The sequence below is a fragment of the Corvus kubaryi genome, unplaced genomic scaffold, assembly GCF_017639235.1.
Source record: "Corvus kubaryi isolate FWS band 111438036 unplaced genomic scaffold, C.kubaryi_AGA036_p1.0 split3-73, whole genome shotgun sequence".
In the NCBI taxonomy this organism is placed as follows: Eukaryota; Metazoa; Chordata; class Aves; order Passeriformes; family Corvidae; genus Corvus; species Corvus kubaryi.
This window is the reverse complement of record NW_024582091.1, coordinates 9,879,008-9,904,947: the sequence shown is the minus strand read 5'-3', so window position 1 is coordinate 9,904,947 and position 25,940 is coordinate 9,879,008. Positions and strand designations below refer to the sequence as shown.

The following is a 25,940-nucleotide window of genomic DNA, read 5'->3' as shown; positions in this document are numbered from 1 at the left end:
AGCAAAGAAAACCCCTTTACATAATCTGTTTTATTTAGAAAGCCCAAAATAACCAATTTTTTTTTAGAAAAACCTGTCTGGGACCTCACCAGACAGGCTTCTCCTGAGACCACCTGATGAGTAAATCAGTGAGAAATGGAAATGCCTTCTTTATAGGACACAGATTCCCTTCTCAGAGCTTTTAGTGTTAACACCACATCAGGGCCATCAGCTTTCTCACACCTTCTGGTGCATATAACTCGTTCCCCTGCCTGTCTGAACAGCAGACCCCACCATTCAGAGACTGGCTTTGTTGAACTTACGTTTTCTGAATCTGCCTGCCCTCATGCTGGTGAAAGAAGCAGCCTTTAATTTGCTCTCTTGGCTTCTTTATATTCAGCTGGCTCCAGAGATCCGCCCTCAGAGCCCACCAGGACACACGTCTGTCCAGCCTCCACCTCCTTCCCTTGGAGAGATTAAAACCAGCCCAGCAGCCTGCACCTCCCTCTCTGCTGAGTCCTGGTGTGGCAGGAGCAGCTGTCTGCACCCACTGCTGCACTCCTCTGTCGGACTAATGAGAGGGAAGCAGGCAGTGTGACGATACCCACTGAGTATTCACATGAGAGAAGTGAAGAAATCCAGCAGTGAAGATGAAAAGCCACTGGTAAGAGAACAAGTGGGATTTAGAGACATCTGTAAATAAGAGATTAGAACAGTGAAAGCTGTCCTTGCCAGCATTATATGAAGGGACTACCATAAAAAGAGCTTTATTGATGTGTTTTATTATAAGGCAAAAATAAAACGTTGTCATGTAAAGAAATTGTCTTGTCAAAGAAATTGTCTTGTCAAATCTGTTAGTAAATCCTTAACTGTTTTTTTATACATTTAATATGCATGGCTTGGAGGAGAAATTTAATAACAAAACCTGTCAGAAACTATAGATTCATACTGGAGTTTTCTTTCTGTTTACAGGAAAATTACAGCTTTCTTTTACCTGTGTAGTTTTCTGTGGTCTTTCATCTCAGCCACCATCCAGCACCAATCAAGTAAGGAGACAGATTTTATCCACATTTTATCTTTGTGTAATTTTGAATGTCAAAAGAATTATCCTGTGTTTATTCAAAACTAAAATCCTCTGTAGCTAGCCATCACACGAAGCGAGAGCTGTCTATGAGCATTTATGTACGGATGGATGGATAGAAGGATGCATATGAAAAGCAGGGCAAAAAGCAAGAACTGTGTGTGTTGCTTTAAATTTGCTATTAGATGTACTTTTAAGGTAAGGATTAAAACCTGGATTTAGGTGGTAGGTACGGACACAAACCTTCCCCTGTCTTTCAGTGCTTCTAGTTAGACATTCTTCTGCTACATGTGGCAATAAACTGGTTCTACTTTATTTGCTGGGCATAAAATGTAAATGGCTGGATGTCAGCCATGTGCCTCATCAAAGAATATAGAATGAGGTCTTTTCTAAGGTGTAACATGTCAACCTGAATGTTCTCTTTAAGCCTATGTTGTCAGAAGGAAACCCACATTTAGGGTTGAGCCTTTGCAGCACACAAGAGGCTCTCTGTAGGTTAGAAAAGTTTCTCCTTCCAACTTCCACTCTTCATTCTTCCCTATCCACACTCTGCTAACATTTTCCAGATTGACTTGGTACTGGACTTGTACATGGCTCTTAAACTCTTCAAATAAATGCTTATTTTTCCTTCCTCCTTCCTTAAATCTGGGACTCTTGTAGGTCTTATGGTCACTACAAGTTTTTTTGACAAATAATATTCTGAAAAATTGGATTTTTAGATTTAGTTTCCTCAAACAAATTTCTTCTACTTTCTTGTTTGGGTAAACAAAAACAGTCTGTAAGTTCTTTTTGCCCCCACCCTACATTTCATGAATGTTCATTTTCTGATCAAATCTGGCACAGGGGAGAGTGGGAAAGTTTGAAATACCAGAGAAGATGGAAAAGATGCCAACAGATTCTCAACAACTTCTTTAGTTGGCATGAGATTTGTTTAAGTTTCTTTGGGACTAGGGACACTGTTGATTTAGGAAACTGGCCTTATTTTTTTTTTAAGTTTGCTTGATCCACCAAAAGTTACAACCCAAAATCTCGTTAAACAGCAGGCCTTCTTTAGCTACAACTACTTCTCAACAGCTCTGCAAGAGAAGAATGCATTCACAACACTCGCATTTAAAGGCTTGAAAGAAAAAATCAAATAATATATCAAGTTACCATTTTTTATTTGGAGCTCTCTAGAAGCAGATGATTATTTTCTTAGACCTCTTTACTGAGTACAGTTTAAATTATTATATACTTCTAATTGTTATTACTTATAGCTCTATTTAATTAATAATAATCTTACAGTTGCTTCAGTTAATTTTCTAAGGTGATCTGAGCCAATGTGCAGGCACATACTTAGTAAATTCACTTCTTTTTTCAGGACTACCAGTTATTCTGGGTGCCAGTCACAGAATTGATATCTGCCCAACAATCAGGATTGGTCAAGATGACTTACCAGGCAAGTAGCATCCTGACTTTTTCAGGAAAAAGCTGTTGTTCAAAAAATTTATCAGGTTATATTCAGCTCTGTGACAGCACAATTCTCAAATTAAATTAAAATGAAATTTACATTATGGACATCTATATTTTTTTCTTGCAGGCTTTGACCTGATTTCTCAGTTCCAAATAGAAAAAGCTGCTTCCCAAGGAATTATCGAAAGAGTAGTGGGATCCACTTCTCTACAAGTGGCTTATAAATTGGGACCCAATGTAGACTTCAGGATACCAACCAGGTAATGCCTTCCTTGTTTGGCTTTAAAATATAGATATTTTGCAATCTTATTGTTTAAGGGGTAGATCTTCCACCAACTAGATCAAATTTGAAGCTTTTGGAAGGGGAAAGAGGAATTCAACTTTTTTTGTTTTGCATTGCCACCACCAGATCAGACTGATTCTGTAGCAGCAATTTCAGGGACTTCCACTTGCTTCTAACCAACGATATTACTCAGAGTGCCTCAAGATTTGCTGATACTAAGGGATTCACCTCTAGAAAGTCATGTCAGAAGCTGCTGATGACTTGAAATAGGAGGCAAAGAAAATGTAACAGGAGGAGAGGGAAGAAAGTTTTCTCAAAATATTGACACAAAGGGATCTTTCTGATCATGTGAGGCTTGCAGAGACAAGGTAGGATAATAACTCACTGATTCTGAGGTAAAGCTTTTTCGTTGTGTGTTTGGTTTAGGTAACAGGTACATGAATGTTCCTGGCTGATTTATGGTCATTTAAGATATAAAAGTTGAAAATTATTATTTAGCATGTCACAGTGAATTTGTGATAGAAGTCAGGATTTAGGAATCTAATTGTGTTTGTGCTTTACAGGCCAGATTTGCTGCTGGTGAAGGAATAGAGACAGTACAGCAGGGTAGAGATGTCTTTGCCAAATTTAGGCAAGTCTGGATTCTGTTCCAGCACCTTATGTAATCAAGAATGCCTCAACTTAACAATTAACTGACAAGACTATTAACTGGACGATTGTTTCAGCTAGGAATGACTGGGTTGTGAAGTGTTTCTGTCTTACTCTGCCTATCACTGACAACTTTTCTTGCTGCAGTCCTCCCTGGCTCCTACCTTCATAGCCACCAGGTTAAGCTACTTTAGAGCTTTAGTGTTTGGTTTCTTTCAGTCCCAGACAGAAATCAGGGCTGCTAGTGCATGAGTGTGAATCCAAACACAGACAGCAAATGGGGTCATTGCTTCAGTAAAAGTTGGAGATTCTCAGATATAAGCAGCAATATTTTCACTTTCAAGAGAGTTTAGATTTATTGCTATAGATGGTTCTAATGAAATATGTGCTTGATATACAAAAGTTATCCCTGAACAAGCCTATATCAACCACCTTACTACAGCATCTGAGCTGACTCCTGCCATTGGGGTCGTTGGCCCAGGGAATGGATTAAGGTTTGAGTCCCAACCATGCTCTAATGCATCAGTGTGCTGCTCCTCTGTCACGGAGCCCGAGCTCGCTGCTCTGCTCCAGAGTTATTTTACAGCGTGGCCCTCTCAATGGGAGGGAAGAGGAGGGAAGGGGACGGGAGGGAAAGGGAGGGAGAGAAGGGGAGGGCAGCGCACGGGAGGACAGAGCTGCCCGGCCCGCCTCGGCTCCCGGAGCTGTCCGTGCCCGCGGTGCTGAAGCCGCATCCGCCGCGGGCCGGGGTGCTGTGGCCGGGGTGCTGTGGCCGGGATGCTGTGGCCGGGATGCTGTGGCCGGGACTCACACACAGGAGATCACCCTCCGGCCCCCGGCCTGTGCGCTCCTGCTTCATCGAGAGGTGGGGGAGCTAAAAATAGAGTGAGTTTTGGAAAAATGTCCAGCATGGATTTCCCAAGCTGGATGGCTGCTATAGCCCAAGTGCCATAGGAGCACTGGGGAGGGACCCTCATCAAACACGTTGGCAATGGGCAAATAATTTTTTAGGCTAACATATGATAATTATACTAAGGCAGAGGAGCCCATTTTAGAGTGGCTATATGGTATGGGAATGAGAGCTCAACTGGACGGGCATGGCTGAGCATTCAGTCTTTGATGTAGCAATAGCTTATGCCTTGAAAAACTCACAGAGCTTCCTTAAAATGCTACTGAGCTGTAGGTTGATCTTTCTGCTGCTTAGCATGCTTGCTCAGAAGTATATCCCAGAATGAACAGAAATGATTGCACGCAAGTCATAACTTAGCTTCTCCCATCATCCAAATAAATTCCCATTGGCCACTGCTTCTTCTAGAGTAAAGTCTGCTGAATGATCAATACAACATTCTCGATGTAATAATGGTGTGGTGTAATCATGGTGCAGTAACTTTGTGTGGAACAGCCATGACACATAGCTCTTTTTGCTGAACATGGTGAACCCATTATATTTCAATTTAATCTATGTACATGTTGTAGGTGTCCATCAGTTAGTAACTACTAAATTAATCCTGGTTTTTTGGATAATAATCATGTTTATTTCTAGCAGAAAACTAAAAAAAATATATTGGCACAAAGAAGTATGTTCATGATACGTTTCTGACACGTACGAAAAGGGCTAGTTTTCTTTGTGCACTGGATGAAATCTTAAACCTTTGACTTCACAAATGCAACTGTCACCACACACACACACACACACACACACACACAACATAGAGAGGACATTTACAAAGATTTATCAGTAAACTTGAAACATCCAGAGAATTTCAAAGGTCGATTTTCCATTTTTTTTTCCTTTGGGAATATTACTTTTCTGTGAAGTAGTGCTCCTCAAGCGCACATGCTTGAAGGTCTGGCTTTCCTACACAACCACCAAAGTTCTTCAGGTGCTTTTCCTTTCACATTGAGAGTAAGCTATCCTACACAGATATTGATGAGGATGCTGAAATAGAAAAGACAAAATACAGCTAAGAAGCTAATTAGGTCATAAGAGAATTAATTAGCTCAGAACTGGAAGTTTCTGAAGAATAAAGATCAGCTGAGGGTAATTAGTCCTAACAAATAGCTTCTGGTTAATGACTTAGGACAGATGCTTTTAAAAGTGCTGAGCTAAGTTTTTTTGTTATTGCTTGCTCAATTGCTTCTAGGTGGTATCTGCCAGGTCAGCTGTGATAACAGGCAGCTTCAGGAGATGCAGACACCAGTGTCTCCAGATTGAGCAAAAGAACCCTCAACCCTGGGCACATGGTACTGCAGTATCATGAGAATGGCCACAGCAATTTCCACAACCACCTCCAGTGGGTTGTGCTAACATTTCTAAAATCTTCATTTAGCAAGGACTAAGTTAATTCAGTGAGAAATGGAGCTCACCTGAGAAATTAACTCAAAGAAACAAATGTAATAAAATAAGCAGTTACTCTGTAGAATTTAAATAGGTACATAGTTGACCTTTTAACACACTCTTCTGCTCTTGATGTGATTTACCAAAATATGAATATTGATCTAATATCGATATCCAACTGAGACAGACAAAAACTCTCTAACAGTTTAGAGTTAGAAAGTGTATGTTTTATTTGGCGCCATGCACTGCATGGGATAGCTCCCTAAGACGCAGGGCCCCGATACAAGCAAACGCAAAGCTTTTTATTTACAAAAATTATGAATATCCAAAATACAAATGCATATTCATAACATTAACACCTCCCATTCTCCGCTTCATATGGAAATGAGCTTAAATGTCATTAAGCATGCGTAGTGTGTGTTCTGAATTGAGTCGGTGGTCTTGAATTGGTCCTAAAAAAGATGAAGTAACTCATCTTCCTCATTTTGACCTTTTTGCTTCTCTGACCTTTAACAATCCTAATTACTTTAGTGACCTCTAAGTTTCCTCTTGTGTGACTTTTGGATGGGTTCCCACAAAGGGAGGAAATTGGTAATTGTCCTTGTTCCCTACACCAACTTGTCAATGTTTCTATTCCTCGTTCTAAGCACAGCTAAGCAAACATACAAATGACAGATCATCAGTTATTTGGTAATCAGTTTTTAACATCTTAAAACCCATTTCAGGTCCAGCTCTCTTAACTACTTTAATTAACTCTGGCTGAGCCCAAATTCCTTCCTATTCTAACTAATTTCAACACAGCTAGCCTATAACTAAAATCTTTATGTTTCTTCTAAATCTATGTTTCAGATGAGTCCTGGGGTCAGTGGGATGGGTCAGGGCTTTCCTCACCATAGTCAGATGACTTACCTTGGTTGTATTAAAGCCTGGGTAGGACTTAGCTTTGAAATCTCAAAGAAATCTTCCTGGTAAGTATTCAAGATAGGGATTAGTGAGAGTCTTAGGTATTTATGAAAAAGATTAAAAGCAATAGAAGTGTTTCAGAAGTTCCCCTAGATGAACTGCAAATGTTTCAAACTTCCAACCTTCCAATACTTAAAAAATTTAGGCAAATATTCAAATATCTGATAAAAAAAGAATGACCTAGCCTTGTATTCTTAAAACAACTAAAGCAGTTAATAATAGTGTGAGTACACAAGGAAGGCAGGACTGGAATGCTTTCTCACAGAGTTAAGATAAAAAACTAAATTAAATAAAAATCTCTGATGGCTTATATGCCTAAAAATTTTAAGCGGATAGGAAATGGTTCAGGAATAAATCTGAATTTTGGGCTTGAAATATGTTTCCATGTTAATTCTTTCTTTGCTCATTGTAGTGGTTTGGTCCAAAATACTCATTACTGTTTATCTGCTGTGAGATAAGAATTAGGAGAAATGCAAAACAGGCACCAAACTTGAAAGAATATAAAGAAGTTTATTAACAGACCTAAAAGAAGAAGGAAAAAAATTATACCACCTTCAGAACTCTCCTCCTCCCCCCACCTTCCTCCCTTCTCCCACTGACAATGTGAAAAGACAACCCTTAAGATGTTCAGTCTGTTTACCACTTCCATAATAACCTTGTTCAGTCCATTTAGAAAGAGAAGTCTCTTCTTGCTCATGCTATGAAAACATTATCACAACGAGACAGCCGCCCACTTCCAAATATTGTTCAGTCCATTTAGGAAGAGGAGTCTCTCTGCCTGCGTGTGAGTCCTTTCCCCCGACTTGCAGCTTTTCCCGCAACTGCCTTCGAGGGTCCACTCTTGAAGTTTTTTGGGGTACAATTTTAAGGTTGAGCCGTTCAGAAACAAAAACAGAGGCCCTTCTCCTTCCCTGGGAGCAAAGGGTCTTCATCATCTTCATCTTTAGGACTATCTCTGGGAGCATCTCTACGGACTGAGGTTTTCTCCTTTCCCGTTCGGAGCAAAAGTCCTCATCTGGTTCATCTCTACGGACTGAGGTTTTCTCCTTTCCCGTTTGGAGCAAAAGTCCTCATCTGGTTCATCTCTCCCTGTCCAAACTTCTCATGAAATTACAGCTGCGTCAGCATCTGCCTATCTCAGCGCAGGTGCTTTTGCTCACGAGTTGAACACTCCACCCCCCATATCTTCATGAAGTTACAACAGGATACTCTGATATATCATAGCTTCACAACAGAATTTCAGCTTTAAGCATCTCCTCTCTCTCTTCCCTCAGGTTTTCAGCTCTTCACAGCAATAAAAGGGTTAATCTCACCTCGGCCTTGCAGCTTTGCAGCTGGAATGTTGAATTTTTCTTATCGCAGTGGAGAGGGGGGAGAGCCGAGCCGCTCCGGCTGCCCACGGCAAGGCAGTGGGGGGGGGGGTTCCATGGCTGGAACAGGTCCATGGCTTCAGGATGGCCGTGGCCCGGCCCGGCCTGGCCCAAGCAGGGCCTGGCCGGGCCCGCTGGCCCCCACACGGGGCCCGCAGCCACCTGTGCCAGCGCCGGAAACGAGAGAGAGCTTGGAGGGGGAGTTTGCCTATTCTTAAATGTGGATCACAGAGGTGATCACAACTTTAAGTGGCTTAGAGAATTGTCCATGTTCAAACTGGCCAGCTGATAGGTTCTATCAGTTCCCAGAGGAAACTGTAAGCACCCCTTAGCAAGGACGTCCCTTCCGGGACTATGCTTGCTAACCTATGACACTCATTTACCTGAACCTGAATTTATAATTGCTTGATTCCCTTCCATAAATCAGTGGAATTGGAAACAACTATGTTAAAAATAATTTCCAGAAATAATTTGAGTGCTTATACAGCTATCAGCTGTTCAATAAAGTTACGGAGTCCATCACTCTTCACTTGACAGTGAGATGGAGGAATAGCTTCTCTACAATTGTTTATTTAAATATCATGCTAAATTTGCCATGGTTTCCAAATATTTAGCATTTTAAGTTGTTGACTTCAGAAGGGTTTTGCCTATATAAGGATTAGAGGCTTTGGAAAGAACTGTGTTCTGAAACACACTGAAACCACTAAAGAATCATTACTGTTGGAGTAACTGAGATGAGAATCTGTCTCTGCTTTACTTGTAGAATTATAAATTTTACACAGCAACAGTCCCCAACAGAGTACCTTTCTGGTGGTGGGTCATGCTTCAACCTGTTGAGTCATGTTACTGACACTGAGTCTTCAGTCTAAAGGCAGCAGTTCTTCTGATTGGTTGCTAACATTTTTAAAAAATGTACATAATTACCCATGTTTGTGCACTGACTTTTATCTTTAGTTTGATATACATTTCTTATAATTTAGTTTTCTCTTAACAATTTCAGAAGCTCTTACATTATTTCTCTTTGCATATCTCTTGAAAAAGTGATTTCTTTCCTATATTAATGTCTGAAAAAAGAAGGAGAGTCCATATAATGTCTTGAAAAGTACTAAGTCTATAGCTAAATGTGGTGCAAAGAATTCATTTGCCAATCTGGTATAAACAATCTTCTAATCAAAAAGAAAGTTTATATACTAGGGTTTTCTTGTTTCTTTTGTTGTTTTGGTTTTTTGGAAGTACAGTTTTGTCAGCTGAGGTGGGATGAGAATGTATGTGATAGTTTAACCAGTATTGCCATGACAGCAAAACTCTGTGCAGAGAAAGATTGAAAACCTCTTCACAGAGGATCTGGAATTAGTACTGCTTCTTTTAGGCTTGGTGTATCAGATCCCGTGGAGTCATTGAACTTAACAGAGAAAGTTGAATGTCACAAGGAGGCTTTTTAAAGATTGCCTAACAATACTGCCTTCAGTGTGATAGTAGAAAAACCAGCTCTTCTGCAAGAACAAATGAGATTCAGCAGCTGAAGAGATAAATGACCTAGCTGAGCTAAGGTTTTAGCAGTAAAGGAGGTTGAATTACTTTTAAAAGAGATATTATAGAGGAAGGACACAAAGGGTGATAAAAGATGTGCTGAACTGGATCAGAAGCTTAGTAAGAGTGAAGGTATGTCTGGATAGGGAGAAGAAATATCTTCCTGTAGCAGAAAAGAATATATATGCTTATTGTGTAGGCCAGAAACCTAACACAAGGAGGGATAGAGGACAGTAAAAACTGCAAAGTGCTCAGAACCCAGGGAAAGCTACAATATCCACACGTTAACATTTGCATTTGAGATGGCAAGATACAAACTGAAAATAAATGATGACAGACCACAAGGAGTTAGATAAAATCCTATCAAGCAAAACCAGCTGGGGCAGCTACTTCATTCTCAGTCAAAAGGAACACAATTCAGAGCAAATCACAGGCAGATTAAAGATACTGGCAAGGAACCCACTCTTCCAACTTTGTAAGTCCCCACACCTTATATAATGAGCTAAACTTTCCAGCTGAACATTCCCCCTCCTTATACCCTAGCTCTCAGGTGTATGCAAGGGCTCGCGGGAAAAGGAGGAACACCGACAGTGCGGGTACTTTATTTGTAAGGTGAAGCTGCTGCTGCCGCTGCCAGGCTCGCTCTGTCCTCGCTGAAATCTGCTGAGGCTGTGCCGCTGCCTGCTGGAACACAGCTGCACTACAGCTTGCAACACCGCAAACTGGAGAGATTGCTTCTGGAAGTACTCTTTTTCTAATAGTCATCAAGCTTACAAAATAAGAGCTAACTTACTCCATTTCTCTTTTTCCCACCCCGTCCCCCATAGCCTAAGTCCTGAGATTCACTAATGCTAAATATCTGCTGAGATAGGATTGATCTGCCATCAAAAATAATCTTTGTTCAAAATGTCTACTTGTTTGAGAAGTTATTCCAATGAAATCTGGGACAAAATAGCTCTGCATATCTTCATGCTTAAGAAATTTATTCAAAGTTATTAATAAATATGGTAGACGGCAAATAATGTATTGACGTCAACTGGATATGACACTAGAGTTTCATGATCCATAGAATACAGAAAGGCCTATTTCTTAAATATTGTACTAGATTCAGTGATACATTTGAAACAAAAAATGACATTGCTGTTTTGCAGAGTGACACAGCCAGTGCTATCTGTGTTTCTAAAGCTCACCTTGCAGGAGTTGCTAACATACAAGATGTTCTATATGTGGCAGATCTGTTCCCTTCTGCTTGTAGCCTTGTGGTTGAGTGTCACAGGACATAATACACTTTGAGTGTGGGTTCTCACCACGTGCATATCGGTCAACGAATGATTTATTGAATGATTTCTGCTGAAGTGATAACTAATACCTTAACAAAATGGTTATTGGCAGGCTGAACAAGAAAAAGCGTTTGAAAAATACATTCTTGTGCCTTCTAAATCAAATCAGATCTGCACTTTCTCCCTGGTCACTGTAAAGTCATACTATGTTGACTGATTTTGTAAATCTAACAGTGGGAAATAGGATAATTGTAGGAGGTACTTTCTATATCTGAAGTAGGAGTTTGTTGTTGTTCCATCCATTACTCTTAGGAAGGGTTATCATAAAAACTGTAAAACATTGGAAGAACCCACACTTCTGAACCAGTTCTTTTGCCATTAGTAACACCCTGTTTTGGGGCTCAGCATGCAGAGGAGCATTGATAAAAGAATGGGTGAGATGTAATTCTACTGAGTAATGGCTTCTCATTACTCTGTGGTGATATGTGGAGCTTTTCAGAGCTAATACAGAACAAATGTACTGTATTTTAATCCTACACAGTGCCATATATTCCAACGGATTGCCTGATGAATATTCCTTTCTAACTACTTTTCGGATGACTGGGGCCACACTTCAGAAATATTGGACTATTTGGCAGATTCAGGATTCTTCAGGAAAGGAACAAGTTGGAGTGAATCTCAATGGTCAAGTGAAAAGTGTTGAGTTTTCTTATAAAGGAGCAGATGGAAGACACCAAACGGCATCATTTTTGCATCTGCCTTTCTTGTTTGACTCCCAATGGCACAAGCTTATGATAATCGTGGAAGCAAACAGTGTCACACTTTTTATTGACTGTATTAAAATAGAATCCTTAAACATAAAACCAAAAGGGAAAATCAACACTGATGGCTTTGCTGTGCTTGGAAAACTTAAAAATAATCCTCAAATTTCAGTTCCGGTAAGTTCCAAAATCTTTTATTTCTGCAAAAATTGTTTTACATTAAATGTGGGGTTTTGTTTTGTGAAATGCATGTTTAAATTATTTCTGAAAGCAGAAATGGCAGAAAATAACCACTCCTTGGCAGGTAAGTACTAGCTGTGCTTTTTTAATTTTGCACATATATATTTATACCTTGCAAATTAAGAGATGACCCAGGTTATGTCTAAGTTTCAATAATGAAAATTCTTAGACATCCTTGTATTTGTTACAACAACTTTGAAATAAAAGATTGAAGTGAGACATAATTTTAAAGTATATCTCACACTGTTTGCAAAAAAACATGGACAAAGGTTAACCAGTGTTGTGTAAACCTGAAAGGGAAAACATTGCAAAAAGAAACCAAAACCATATCATGTTTCATCACCTCTGTATGTTTAGTTACTGTATTACATTTCAGTTTTAATTGAGAATGCCAGCAGAAAGCTGCCCCATGCGTCTGTAGGGATCTATCCAGCATGCTGTTATAGACGTGGATTAGGAAATTTCAATAGCTGAAGTTATACTAATTCTGTTGAAAACAAGAGTTAGTCTTTGAAAATGTCATTCAAAAATAATCCAGTGGAGCTGATAATGTGACTATTAGCATAATACAAATTAGCATATGTATCTTAGCTTTGCTAACTCTGAGGAATACTGATGGATGAATGGATAGGTGGGATGATGAAAACATTACACATTACACATATCCTATGCATGTTACTAGGGTGAAAAAAATCCTATGCCAATACTGTTTTCCTCCTTGGAAAGATACTTAGATTAAAGGCAGAGAAAGCTATAGGTATTAATGCAATAGTTTTACAGCACCTGGCATACAATGCTAGAGCAAACCGTGCCCTCAAGTTAGACACAGAGTCATCCCTTTAAAAATGAGAGCGTTCCTGTTGCCTGTTGAAGTAGTGATTCCAAATGGCAGCTGAGAAATGAGGAGAGAGATGTGGTATCAAGGCCTTCTGCTGGTACTCTGGCTGACCTTTGGCAAGGATTAAAGAAGTGAGGAAAAGAAGAAGAGCAATGTGGAATCTTATCCTCTTTCCTCCCCAGCCTCTGTTTTGCAGAGACTTGCTCTTTTCAGCAAGGTATACAAACGAGCAACATTGATCACCCAGGGCTCTTCAGGCATCTGGTGGGGAAAAGTGTCTGCCATTAAGTTCTGCCTTGCCTAAGACTGTACATCATTAGGCACCAGTGTGGAGCTATGTTAACTTCAGGACAACCTCCTTTAAGGATGAAAGAACAAAATGGAATTAAATAATTTTTACAATTCACCATTTGTTATGCAAAATACTTGTTTATAACTTTAGCATGTTTCTGGGAAGATTCAGTCATATGAATGTATTTTATGAAAAAAAGTTAAATCTTTGCATGAGTTAGGCCTTAAAACAGGGGTATGATGCACACTTCTTGACAAAAAGAATAATGAAGCCCTGGAACAAATTATCAGGGAAGACAGAAAGTAAGCATGACACTATATTCTTAAACTGAGTTTGTATGTCTAAAAATACACTTTATTTTTAGACAGAACTGACTTAGGACTCACTAGATTGAGTTGCATTGCCTGTGCTGGGAAGCCCAAAATGACAATGGGAGTGGTTCAACCTGATATTACAAAAATGTAGATTTATGAACCCCATATCCTCTGAAATGATGATAAAGGAATTACATAGTCAGATGGACTAGTAATTTTAAAATGTCTACTTATAACGCAGAAGTTTCTGTTTTAGCCTGTGTATTTTATTTAGCTTTAAATTGACTAAAAAAATCTGTGTTTTGGGATATTCTAGTAAGTTGCTTGATTATAAGCTTAAATATCTCAACAGTCTTGCTTATTTAATATGCCCTAGGCACAGCTTTTGATTTACTCCAAGGCGTTGTTAAAGTGTATTACTTCCAGTTGTAGAATTTTAAAGGGACATCAATTATGTGTTTCCTATTCTTTTTTGTAGCATTCTGTGAGGGCCCTATTTATTTTGCAGAATAGGTCAACTTCTCATAGGTGCACTGTAATACAAATAATTTTAAAAGGGATTCTTTATTGCTTGTTATTACTATGATTGCCTAGGAGAATAATAGATACTGTTCCATTAGAAACTGCATCTTGCCTTTCGGCCTTTACAAAGATTTATTCCAGGATTTCTGGAATGCTTTATGGAGGGCAAATTTTTATACAGATTCAAAGCTGCATTTTATCTTTTCTTTTTTAGATAAAAGTATCTAATATTTTTATATTTTTATTTAAAAGTAATTAGTATGATCCATTATAAATGCTAAGCAATATGAGATACAGCATCGTTTCAAAACTGAAAAGGAACTTACTTCCTAGCTTACATGTTTTTTATAGGAAGGTAAGGGAATTGATTTCTTACTGCTCAAATTATAACTTCTGTGAGATGATATAATTGCCTTATTTCCTGTGATTTCAGAGGCATTACCATGGTTTTCTCATATTAGACACTAAACATTTTGCTAGATGTGACTCAGGGTCATTATTTAGTTGACATTTAATGCTGCTAACTAGCTCAGGGAAGTTACGTGACTTGTAACAGCTAAGAGGAAGCTGCTTGTCAATATTTGTTTAACAGGGATTAATTTACACTATAGAACAGATTGTGTCTGTGTACTGTAAAAAGTCACATCTTGGTTTTTTTCACCCTGTGAAATCTCACATTCAGAAGGCTGAACCCTCGCTATGGAAAAACAAATAACACCAGAATTCACTGTAATGTTCAAAGGCTTTGAAAAAAGGTGCAAGGAAAATGAAGTTCTAAAAACCTATTTCAGAGATGTTGAAAAATGGATAAAACATGTTTAAAATAGCTCTGGAATGAGAAGCATTTAAATATACGTAGTTTATTCTTGGTCACTTAACAAATGTACAAACAGTTGATAGCAGACCTCTCTTAGAAGAAACACAGATATCCTTGACAAAGCATTATAAAAAATCTCCAAGTGAAAAATTGCTTAGTTGAGTTGTACTTCCCCAGGAGGGATAACTTCCCCTGAATAATCACCAAGCCAGCAAGAGCCCAGTGGGGTACAAGGAGCCAGATCTCCCAGGGGAGACCTACAACTGTGCTCTGAGGGTCATGGTTTTCCTTAAAGCCTGTGATACTGCTAAACGCATCCCCGTGACTAATTTTATACTGAATTAGGTCTCATTTGCATCTTACTTAACCTTCACCTCTCTCAACTAAAGCACTAATAAGAAAACTGAATTATGTGGTTGATATCAAGAGGTGCCAAGCTTGTGGGCATTTGCAGGAATTTTTGTAGAACTTAAGAGGACAAAACAGTGAACAGACAGACACAGTTAATTATATCTGTGCTGGCTAAGAAATTAAGATGAAACAGAAATCCTGTAGGAAACCTGCAAAATGTATGTCAGGAATATTGACCAGTGGGTCTTAAACATTCATTGTAGTTTAACTCCAGGTAGCAGCTAAGCCCCACACAGCCACTTGCCCACTCTACCCCATGGTGCGATGAGGATTGGAAAAATAAAAGTAAGGAAACTTGTGGATCAAGATAAAGACACTTTAATAGGTAAAGCTCAAGCTACGCACACAAGAAAAGCAAAACAAGGAATTAATTCACCACTTTCCTATGGCAGGCAGGTGTTCAGCCATCTCCAGGAAAGCAGGGCTCCATCACATGTAACAGTGACTTGGGAAGACAAACACCATCACTTCAAACTCCCCCCTCCCCTTTCCTTCTATTCTCAATTCTGCGCATGACACTGTATGGTTTGGGATATCACTTTAGTCAGTTGGGATCACCTGTCCTGGCTGTGTCCCCTCCCAAGTCCTTGTGCACTCCCCAGCTGGTGGGGTGAGGTCAGGAGCAGAAAAGGCCTTGACTCTGTCCGAGCACTGCTCAACAATAACTAAAAGATCCCTGTGCTATCAACACTGCTCCCAGCACAAATCCAGAACACAGCCCCATACCAGCTACTGTGAAGAAAATTAGCTCTACCCCAGGCAAAACCAGCACACCACCTTTGGGTTTAAAAGGTTATATGTCAATATCTTTGCTTATGATTACCGCCCAAATTATCTGAGGTTCATTTCTGTTAACTTTGTGCCTGTACTTAGTCCTTAATAACACTGCATATTGATATCAATAGAATACCTACATGAGACATCTTCAAAATAGTGGCATCCTTTAAATCAGCTTAACATAATCAACAAGATCATTGTGACACACTGGCATGGGAAAAGATACCTTGACATCAAATCTAGAACATTATTTCCCCTTCTCTCACCTCTCCTAAATCAGTGAGAAGCCAGTCACACCTTTTACTGCCTTGCCAACAGAAGAGTTTTATTTTTCATTTTTAAAAAGTCAGGTTTCATATCAGCTTTTGTTTTATATAGCCTCAAGACAGATAGTGTTAACTTTCTCCTTTTCATAGCTGGTACAGTGCTGTATTTTGGATTTAGTGTGAGAATAATGTTGACAACTTACTCCTGTTTTGGCTGTTGCTATTGTATGGCTGCCTTATAATATTAAATTAGTATTAGTTTTTTTATATGTATATTATGGCACTTAATTGGCTATTATTATGAAGGTTTGAAAATGAGAAGTGGATAAAGGAGGGCAAGAATTGACTCACAGTTGGTGGTGTCAGATAACAGGTAAAAGAAACAAGGGTACCACTTCTGTTGTGCTCCAGTGTCAGCACTCTGGAAACTGTGGTGACTGCAAAGCAAACAGAACAGCAGAGATGTGATAGAGAGGATTTCAGGAGTGGCAGCGCTGAAGTGAGGAAGGTGAAAGCCAAAAAGAAAAAGTAGCAACTTTTCAACTTTTGGATATGTGGCGTCTTGCAGAGATTTTAAAGGACTTCAGATTCAAAGCATTTAGTAGTTCTAGCAGTCAGTAAGCAAACAAGTCAATTTAAGGATGGTGGCCAGTCTGCCTCCTGCATCAGTTATGCGTTGGGACCGAAGAGCACAATGAGGTATCCCATAGAAGGCAGCCAGGAAGCACCAAGATATCATTTTGTGAGAGTGATGGTGGGGAGCTTCTTTAGTCCATGGAATAAGGAGAAAGGCTTAGGGAGGCAAAGAAATGAGAACTGAAAGACTCTGGACACTCACTCCTATTTTCTGCTTCTCAGGAAAAACCAGAACCCTGATTTATATTGTAACAAGAAAAAAAAAACCAACCCTCCAAAACTTTCTTTTCCCCCAACTCCTTAGCCATCCATAATAAAAAGAAAGGAATAGAAGCCTCTGAATGTTTTCATCAAACTGAAAAATCTCTGGATAAACCACTCAGTGGTACAAAAGCCAGGCTGATGCAATGTGTAATGTGAAGGAAAAACAACACAAGACTTTAAAACTGAGATACAATAAATACACACAATTTAATATGCTTTTGGTACTTAAAATTCCACGTGATGCATTATATATCAATGGATATACTTCTGAAGTTCTATGTTCAATTTGGTAACTTTCAGCAGCCGGGTTGTTTTCTGACCTATATAGCACATCAAGCGAGTTGTGGTGGCAGCTTCTGAAAAGGAGTTTACCTTAATCTTGTGTTGTTTCCCAGTACCAAATAGTAAAGTTTGAAGAAGATGTGAAATTTCACAGAAGTATATTACTCAGTTGCAATCTGTCACTAGTGTGCGTGCGAACCTGTAGGGGAAAAACTTTTTGTATGTCTAATGAAACAACAATACAGTGTGTGGAAAAATGACAGCGCTTATAAAGAATATGTAAAAAATGACACCCAACGAATCTGTCTTTCTCTTTAAATCCCTCGGCCGGTTTATGCCCTCTCTTTAAGAGACCTCCACAGTTAGGGGTGGGGGAGTGCAGGGCGAAGACTGCTCCACCTGTAGCTATTGACATTAAATACCTAGCGTTTAACCCTCTCCGTAGAGTGCCAGTATTCCTCCTCTTACACTCTTGGCCAGAGTGACCCCCTGACCCGAATTCACATGATCTTTATCTCCTTTGCCAGTTCGAGATCCAGTGGATGGTGATTCACTGCGACCCCCTGCGACCCCAGCGCGAAGGCTGCGGCGAGCTGCCGGCTCGGGTGAGCGCCCTGCCCTGCCCTGTGCTGCCCTGTCCACCGCTGCAGCCCACGAGAGTCTTGTTTTTTCTCCCCCCTCCTGGCCGGAGATACTCTTTTTTACCATACCTGCCTGGTATTCTGTGCTTTTAGAAATCCCACCCCGCAGAGCAGCACGAGCAGCCGCAGCCTCATTTTAACCCTTCCGTGCCTTGCTTTCTGCCTCGCCCCTGGCGGGCTGCTCGGCTGGGACCCCTGCGGGCGCTGTGCCTCGCAGGCAGAGCGGCTGTCGCGGCCGCCCCCGGCACCGCCGCCGCACCGGGCGCCTGGCGGCGGGAGACCCGCGGGCGCGGCGGGGTCGGTGTCCGGCCCACCAGCAGCAGGGCAAAGGGTTAAGGTGCTGCTAGCACTCCGTCCTCGCCTGCCCGGCCGCCAACCTTCCTCCAATCCCCGCGACCCTGCCCAGGGCCGGGCCGCAGCCGGGAGGGGCTCCGGCCGCGCTCACCTTTCGCCCGCCCGCCCGCCCCGGCAGCCGCAGGCTTCTCCCTCCGTCCATGGCCCGCCGCCTCCTGCCCCTGGCGCTTTTCCTTCAGGCGCTTTGCCTCGGCCTGGCTCAAGTACGTTTGTTCTGACTTTGGCTCTCGTTTTTTTTTTTTTTTTTTTTTTTTTTTTTTGTTGTTTGTTTGTTTTGTTTTGTTCTCCCCCTCGCAGATAACCCAGACGGGAATCGAGGTAAGTGCGAGAGAGGGGACGGAGCTCGGGGTGCTGGTGCAGAGGGACCGAAGGCTGCTCTGCCGTGCCCTGGCACCCACCGCCGGAGGGTGTTTGTCCCACTGTCCCCCCCAGTAGCTGTGGGTGACGCTGCAGAGGCGAGCTGGCCGCGGGGCGGTGGTACCGTGTGTGTGCCTACCTGGTGAGCACAGGGCAGGTGACATCGGCCGCGCTTGAGCTCCAGATACAATACCGCTGGACGGAATATTTCTGGGAAGTCTGGTGTGTGAAGGAAAAGTGTCCAGAGCAGCAGTGCTGTGGGGAGCGAGGGACCAGGCTCAGGGCTCGGGGCAGCCTCCTGCTCACAGAGCCCCGTTACGGGGCCGCGGGCCGAGCTGGCTCCAAGAACAGAGCCCCCCATTATAGGCTCGGAGACCTGTAACAGCCTTTCCCCGAGTTTCCACAGGCTGGCGGCGCCTGCTGCCTCCCCTCGGGAGCCTGGTGCTTTGAGAAAGTGCCTCTGTAGATGTTAATGTAATCCTGAGGAACCAGGGAAAACTGCTGAGCCTGTCAGTGAAGCAGGGAAAGGGTTGTTTTAAATTTTCTTTGCTAGTATGAACTCTTAGGAAGATTGTTTCCTTTGTGTTGGCTGAATGAGTAATTAGTGTAGTGAATTTCGGTGTTTGATTCTCAAAGATCACTTTTATTTCTGCCATCCTGTCATTGCCATGCGGCATTCAGAACCTGCTGGGTGGGGAGTGGAGCCCACCTGGCCCTGCCAGCACTGTGGGCACTGAAGAGTGGCTGGGCCCAGGGAGGGGGGTTTAACACCTTCCCCATTCCCTTGGTGAGGGCAGTGTTGCCAGCCCTCATAGTGACAGTCAAAATAGGATACAGGGCCTGTGATACACATGGGGTGAGGATGCAGCTCCTTCTCACAGCTGTGACCTCCTGACTAACCCATAGCCTCTAACTGTGCTGGTCCCCCAGACTGGCTTGTGACTTGCCAGGCTCTAATTGCTCCTTTTTTTTACTCCTTGTCAGAGAGGTCCCCCTGGTCCACCAGGCCCCCCAGGTCCACCAGGGCCACCAGGAGTTCCCGGTATTGATGGCATTGATGTAAGTGTTTCCCATAGCCTGCCTAGGAAAGAGGAAATGCCTTGAGGTGTGTCTGTGTTGTCTGTCAGCATTTGATCCTGAGGATCTTGAATTTGGCTGCAGATACATGAAGGAAATGATGGGTCTCATACTCTGTAGTGGGCTGAAGTGAGAGCAGAAAGCAGCTTTTTCAGATTGTCTTTGGTATAGAAAATTCAGGATTATTTATTTTATGTAATCAGCATCATATGCTGTGATTATCTGCCATAATGGGGTGTAGGGGTTTTATAAATTTAATCTCAAAAGGGATTACGTAGGATCACTCATACTAAATCATGGTAAGGACTTTTGGCGTTATTGCTGATAGGAGCTACTACGTGTGTTCCCTTGATTCCTGTCAAAGTTTCTGTGATGATTTGTTAGCCTGTAATAGAAATGATATAGATTTAATATTAATTTGTACAATAAGAGTCAGTTCAGGGTTATTTCTGATAATCTGTAAATCAGTGATTTTCATGAAGGACGATTGTTGTCGTTCTGACTAATACCTTCCTTTTCATATCTTGGTAGGGGGAGAGAGGCCCGAAGGGCCCCCCTGGTCCACCGGTAAGTGATTTCAGCTACTTTGCATTTGCTTCTGTGGGAGAAGAAGTTTTGAGTTTTGTTTCTGCTCCCCTCTGTGAAACATACTTAACTGTCCCTTTAAATCTTGTAGGGTCCAGATGGGGATGCAGGCAAACCAGGATCCCCTGGGCTGCCTGGAGAGCCGGGAGCTGATGTGAGTACACTTGATTTTCTAGAATTTTCTTTATTTTTTTCTTTTTTCTTTTCTTTTCTTTTTTTTCCAAGAGTAAATAAATAAAGCACAAGGGCTGTCGGTGCTGCCACCTGGCCCTGGAGAGGGCGCTGGGCAGTGGTCTGAGGGGGGACTCGTGCTGCCGCCTCTGGAAGCCACCTCTGGTCGCAGGGCAGGGCAGCAAGGGCATGAGGAGGGTCTACTGATGCATCTTCCTGTCCCGTGGAAAATAATAAAGATCAAAATTTCGACATCATGTACTGTTGATGGCCTGTTAGGTCATACCTCTTGAATAAATTTGTAGTGATAAAAATGCCTTCAAACATTTTTGGGAAACTTCGTATTTCTCTCTCTTGAGACCACTGTTAGAAAGCATTTCTTGTTATGAATCAAGATTGTTGCATTAGTACTTAGATGTTATGCCAGGAGGTAGGCAATTTTATGTTTAATTTGCATAAGCTTTTAAAATTTTAAATATTTAAAATATCAAAAATGAAGATTATATGCAATAAACCAGTGTATCGGGGGTATTGCAAATTATATAAATGAAAAAGCCTAGTATCTATTTAAGGTTGCAATGCTGTTAGAGGTTAATATTTAATTTGCTTTTGGGAAGAGATTTAGTGGACATGGAGTTGGAAGAGTCTTCAATTAAACTGTTCTTATTAAATTAAAATTAAAATGTAGTATCTGTAAGAGGAAATGGGCTTTGTGAGTGACGTCTCATACCACTTCACTTTTTCCTAGAAACCATACAGGCCCACAAACCATCTGTACAGGTCAACACCCTATAAGCAGCTCTTTAAAAATCATTGCCTCTTACAATTTTCATTTAGGGCATAGTTCTATTTTCCTTGCCAAAATTCATGGGCACACAATCATGTGAAACAGAATGCACTAAACTCAGGTCAGCTTTTGGTATCTGTTCACACTTGTATATTTCCTCATATTAATGGATGAGTGAAAATGTAATACTAGAGTACAGTCTTTTGAAATATTGAACCTTTTTCATTTTCACTTGAGGAAAAACCGTGAGACCTTATTGTACTTTCACTGTGCCTTCAACTTTTAATTGGGGTTTTAGATGTATAATGCCTTCTGTGTTTAATTGGTGAGGCAGTTCTGACTTTTTCAATCTCATTTTATTTCAAAAATTGTTTCAGTGTCAGGTTTAATAGACTGTGAAAAGGTACTGTACAGTAATTGCTTGTAATGATCATGTAAGGTTTCAAAATCAAATTGTCGGAACAATTGTGCGAACACTGAATTGCTGGAAATGTACCAAAAAAAGTGGAAGTGTACCAAAAAAATGAAAGTATTAGATAAACATAAAAGAAAAGCATTTATCTGGAATAATAAAAAAAAAAAGCGTTAATATCTGGAAATTTCTAAGCCATATAAGCTGACTATAAAATTGGAAACAAAAGGAAAAACAAGAACTCCAAATAAATTCCTGGCTATAATATCATGATTGGTTTTTAATTTTAGTCAGATAGACAAGTTCAGAGGGTAAATTTAAATCCCGCCTGGCAGCTTTGTGGGGTTTTGTTTGTTTGTGTTTTTTTGTTGTTGCTGTCAATGAAACTTTTATTTGAAATGGACAACACTGACAGTTTTTGTTTTTAACCTTAGCCATGAAATAAATTCATCAATCTCCCGTTAAGAGGAAATAAGATCATGTGAGATCACATGTTTAATTTGTGATTTAACTGAGTAATTCTTGGAGATACATAGCACAGGTGCTGATGTTTGTCACCAGAAGCTAGTACTTTGAACTTGTACAGTTCTATCTGTACATGTAAATAAATATTTGCTTGCAAGTCTCCTGCAGTTACTAATTTCATTTAATAGCTTCATTCCTCTGTGTTTTATAATGTTTTCTGTTGTGATTAAGAAAAACGCATAACCCTTGCATTAACATTGTATACCTTACTTCCAAAGGGATTCACTGGACCTGATGGCTCACGTGGAGCCCCAGGACCAAAAGGACAGAAGGTAGGAACAAAATTATGCATGAAATGATGGATTTTTTTAAAGCAGCATTTTTGTTTTTTCTATACGACAAATAAGATGCTGCAGCCTTTCTTAAAATCTTAAAATATCTATAGAATACTTATGTACTGGGCCCTTTTCACACAGTACAAAGAAGCTTCCATTCCCACAACCAGCAGTAAGGAATGGTGGCTGGCATTACATTGTTGAGATTAAGGCTGAGCATCTTCACTAATGGTAAGGCCCTTTCCATCTTGTATTACAATTGTGTCATTGTCATATTCAGAGGGAACCAGAACAGTGAAACCTGACTTCATCATCAATCAAACAAATGAAATATAAATCAAAAGTCAGAGAAACAAGCATGCTTGAATTTTTGGGTTGGGGGAATAAAAGGCCTGAGGCTGCATCTTTTTAATACTGAGAAAGTCTTTCCTTTCTATCAAGTCTTACTGAAACCAGCATAGCATTAATGAAGTGAATAATACTTGCAGACTATGCCCACTAAATGATACCCTCCAAAAGGTGAGAGAACATCTTCCTGTATATTGTTTACAAAACTTGATATTCACGCCTCTTAAAAACTCATTTTTTATCTTTTAAAGGGGGAGCCAGGACTTCCAGGTGCTCGTGGACTTCCAGTAAGTAATGCATTTAGTACACGAGGAGGATTTTTGTGCCTTAAATATTAATATGAAGGCTTCTTACCATTAAATGTAGGGAAGAAAAATGCCAAAGTATTTGTGAGGTTTCAAAGAACTCGTAAGTTACGAAAGTAGTACTTTAAGGAACCTCTTTACCTTTATATCTAAGTGTACAAATATTACTGAAAGATTATGTTTGGTTTGTATGCTGCAGAAAAGAAAGGAGCACGTGTGATGTGGTCCCAAGTTTTGGACTTATACCTTTGGACTTATACATTCTTTTCCATCTCTTTGTGAAAATGCTGTGGAGATGAGAGAGCCCATGTTTCATTTGCATATAGTAGTCTACAGTTATTCCTGTTTTCAGCTTCTTGCCGTGTGTTTAAATGGCATCACTGAAGTGTAAATTCTGTGAGACTCCTTGTGCTGATTTGCTGCTCTGTATGGAAACAAGACAGAGCATGAGAAAGGACATGCAAAGAGTAATGTTCCAATTGGCATGAAGATGGACTTAACAACCATTTTAGGGGCTGAAAATAATCGTGAATTTTAGGAGTTTTGCAAGTTGAAGAAGTCAATGATTGTTGGCATGTAGAAATTTAGCTTAGGAAAAAACCCCAAGGAAGATGAGTGATGGAACAAGATGACTAGCAGAAATTATAATAAGGCTGCATATAATTAAAATTTAATTTAAAAATATATTCAGTTTGGAGAAATTATTTAAATTAAATAGAAGAGGTATTGTATTCCAGTATAACACTCCTTGTGTATTTGTATTTTTGACCTTGTCCTATTAACTCTCAGTAAATTTATATTAAACAATTACTTTGCTATTTGGCCAGAGAGAAAATGATAAAGTTATTCTTGAAGGTATGGCATTATAGACATGTTCAAACTCAAGATGAATCACTTTGTGGATTTAATTTCTTAATAAACCACTTTAATTTTCATGGATGCTGATTCTTACATGAAAATTTAGAAAATAGGTAATACTTTTATAGTGGCTGGCTGGTCTGTAGGCTCAATATATGAGCTAAATTTAGTCACAAAAAATGGCAGAACTGAGGTAGGATCTAGGTAGACTGAAGCCCCTACATTATTCTGTTAGAGGCTTGAGGTGTGCTTTTTGTTTTGTTTTGTTGTTTTTTTGTTGGCTTGTTTTTTTTTGCTGTCAACTAGATGGGGAAATAATTTCTGGGTTGTCTGCAATGCATTTTATAACATCTAGCTGCAAAGAAGAAGTAGTTAAACTCTGTCAGGTGTATTTACTGAGATGATATGGGAAAAAATGATTAGATGGATGGAGCTCCTCTCCTATGAGGAAAGGCTGAGAAAAATGGGATTGTTTTGCCTGGAAAAGACATGTCTTAGAGGTGACCTAATTACAGCCTTCCAGTACCTGAAGGGACCTTACATGAGAGCCGAAGAGGGACTTTTTACAAGGGCATGTGGTGGCAGGACAGGGGGAAATGGCTTCAAACTGGAAGAGAGTAGGTTTAGATTAGATGTTAGTAAGAAATTCTTTGCTGTGAGGGTGGTGAGGCACTGGAACGTTGCCCAGAGAAGATTTGCATGCCCCATCCTTGGAAGTGTTTAAGGCCAAGTTGGATGGGGGTCTGAGCAACCTGGGCTAATGGAAGGTGTCCCTATGCATGGCAATTGGAGCTAGGTGATCTTTAAGTTCCCTTCCAAATCAAGCCATTGTGTGATTCTATGATAGCAAAAAATGGGGAAATAAAACTGAATTACTGAAATATTTGGTCAAAGTACTGTGGTATTTTAGCCTGTCAACTGAAATAAAAACTGAGTTGGGGAAAACATGCATGATTTTAGCTCACCATTTACAGAATAATGCAAGAATGATTAATTTAAGACCCTCCAGAATAAGTGGGTGCACAAAACATGTATAAAGAGGGTTAATTCATTTTAGAGGTAGAGACTTTAATTTGGGAAAGCAGGAAATGGAACCAACTTGTCAAGGTAGAATGCTGGTTCTTTTCAGAGCAGCAGGACTTTTGTTACCATATTTTGAGACTGTAAAAGCAGTAAATCTGATAAGATTTTGGACCATTGTTCAAAGCTGAGTGATTTTTGTTTGCCCTGAGACTTTCAGTCTTAAGGTGATAACGCTTCAGTGAACCTCAGTAGGGATTGCCTTTGGAGTTGTTCTGTCTCTGCTTAATAAGCAACTGCTTTTTCAGGTGAATCTGCAGGAATATTTATAATGAGGAAATGAAATTTCCAATTTATTTAAAAGAGAAAAGATGGATATTCTTAGTCACCTTGTGTCATTACCCTTGTACTTTTTAAGATTAATCCTTAGACCTCACATGTTGGGAGGAAGCCTAGTGATTGATTTTGTAGCTCCACAGTTGTTAACCCATACATGCTGAATCCATATGCAGAGATTAATGCTCAAAACAAATCTCTTAGGAAAGCCTGTATAAATGCAATTTTCTATCTGATAAATGGCTGTATGCTATTGAAGAAATCATGCAGCTACTGAAAGATTCTCAAAAATGGCCAGCACTGGTCATCTTAGCTTTAGTGAGATTATACCTGCTAACTAAACCCACAAAAACAAAAACCCAAACCAAAACAACAAGAAACTCCACAATCCCCAATCCCCACCAAAACAAACATCCTCCTCCCCCCCACCCCCTGTAAAACCCCAACAAAACCCACCTACCCTGAAAACAAAAAGAAACAAAAAAGAAGTAGAAATGGTAGTGCTGGGGTGTGCTGGTTCTAATTTTCAGATTCAGAGAATTTTG

The 25,940-nt window shown here is 40.4% G+C and overlaps 1 protein-coding gene across 3 annotated transcripts in view; it reads left to right on the top strand.

The window, feature by feature from the left end:
- Positions 1 to 415: 415 nt before the first annotated feature.
- Positions 416 to 25,940, top strand: part of COL9A1 (collagen type IX alpha 1 chain) — a 67,578-nt gene continuing 42,053 nt past the window's right edge. Inside the window, exons 1-12 of one of the 3 annotated variants that reach the window (XM_042016407.1) lie at positions 416 to 643; positions 952 to 1,025; positions 2,421 to 2,498; positions 2,640 to 2,772; positions 11,466 to 11,862; positions 17,872 to 17,949; positions 18,637 to 18,657; positions 19,681 to 19,755; positions 20,305 to 20,340; positions 20,450 to 20,512; positions 22,472 to 22,525; positions 23,128 to 23,163. In XM_042016407.1, coding sequence (XP_041872341.1) covers positions 630 to 643; positions 952 to 1,025; positions 2,421 to 2,498; positions 2,640 to 2,772; positions 11,466 to 11,862; positions 17,872 to 17,949; positions 18,637 to 18,657; positions 19,681 to 19,755; positions 20,305 to 20,340; positions 20,450 to 20,512; positions 22,472 to 22,525; positions 23,128 to 23,163 — 1,059 coding nt within the window. In that variant the 5' untranslated portion in view covers positions 416 to 629. The remainder of the gene's footprint in view (positions 644 to 951; positions 1,026 to 2,420; positions 2,499 to 2,639; positions 2,773 to 11,465; positions 11,863 to 17,871; positions 17,950 to 18,636; positions 18,658 to 19,680; positions 19,756 to 20,304; positions 20,341 to 20,449; positions 20,513 to 22,471; positions 22,526 to 23,127; positions 23,164 to 25,940) is intronic. The other 2 variants (XR_006014097.1, XM_042016406.1) reach the window with 2 other exon arrangements.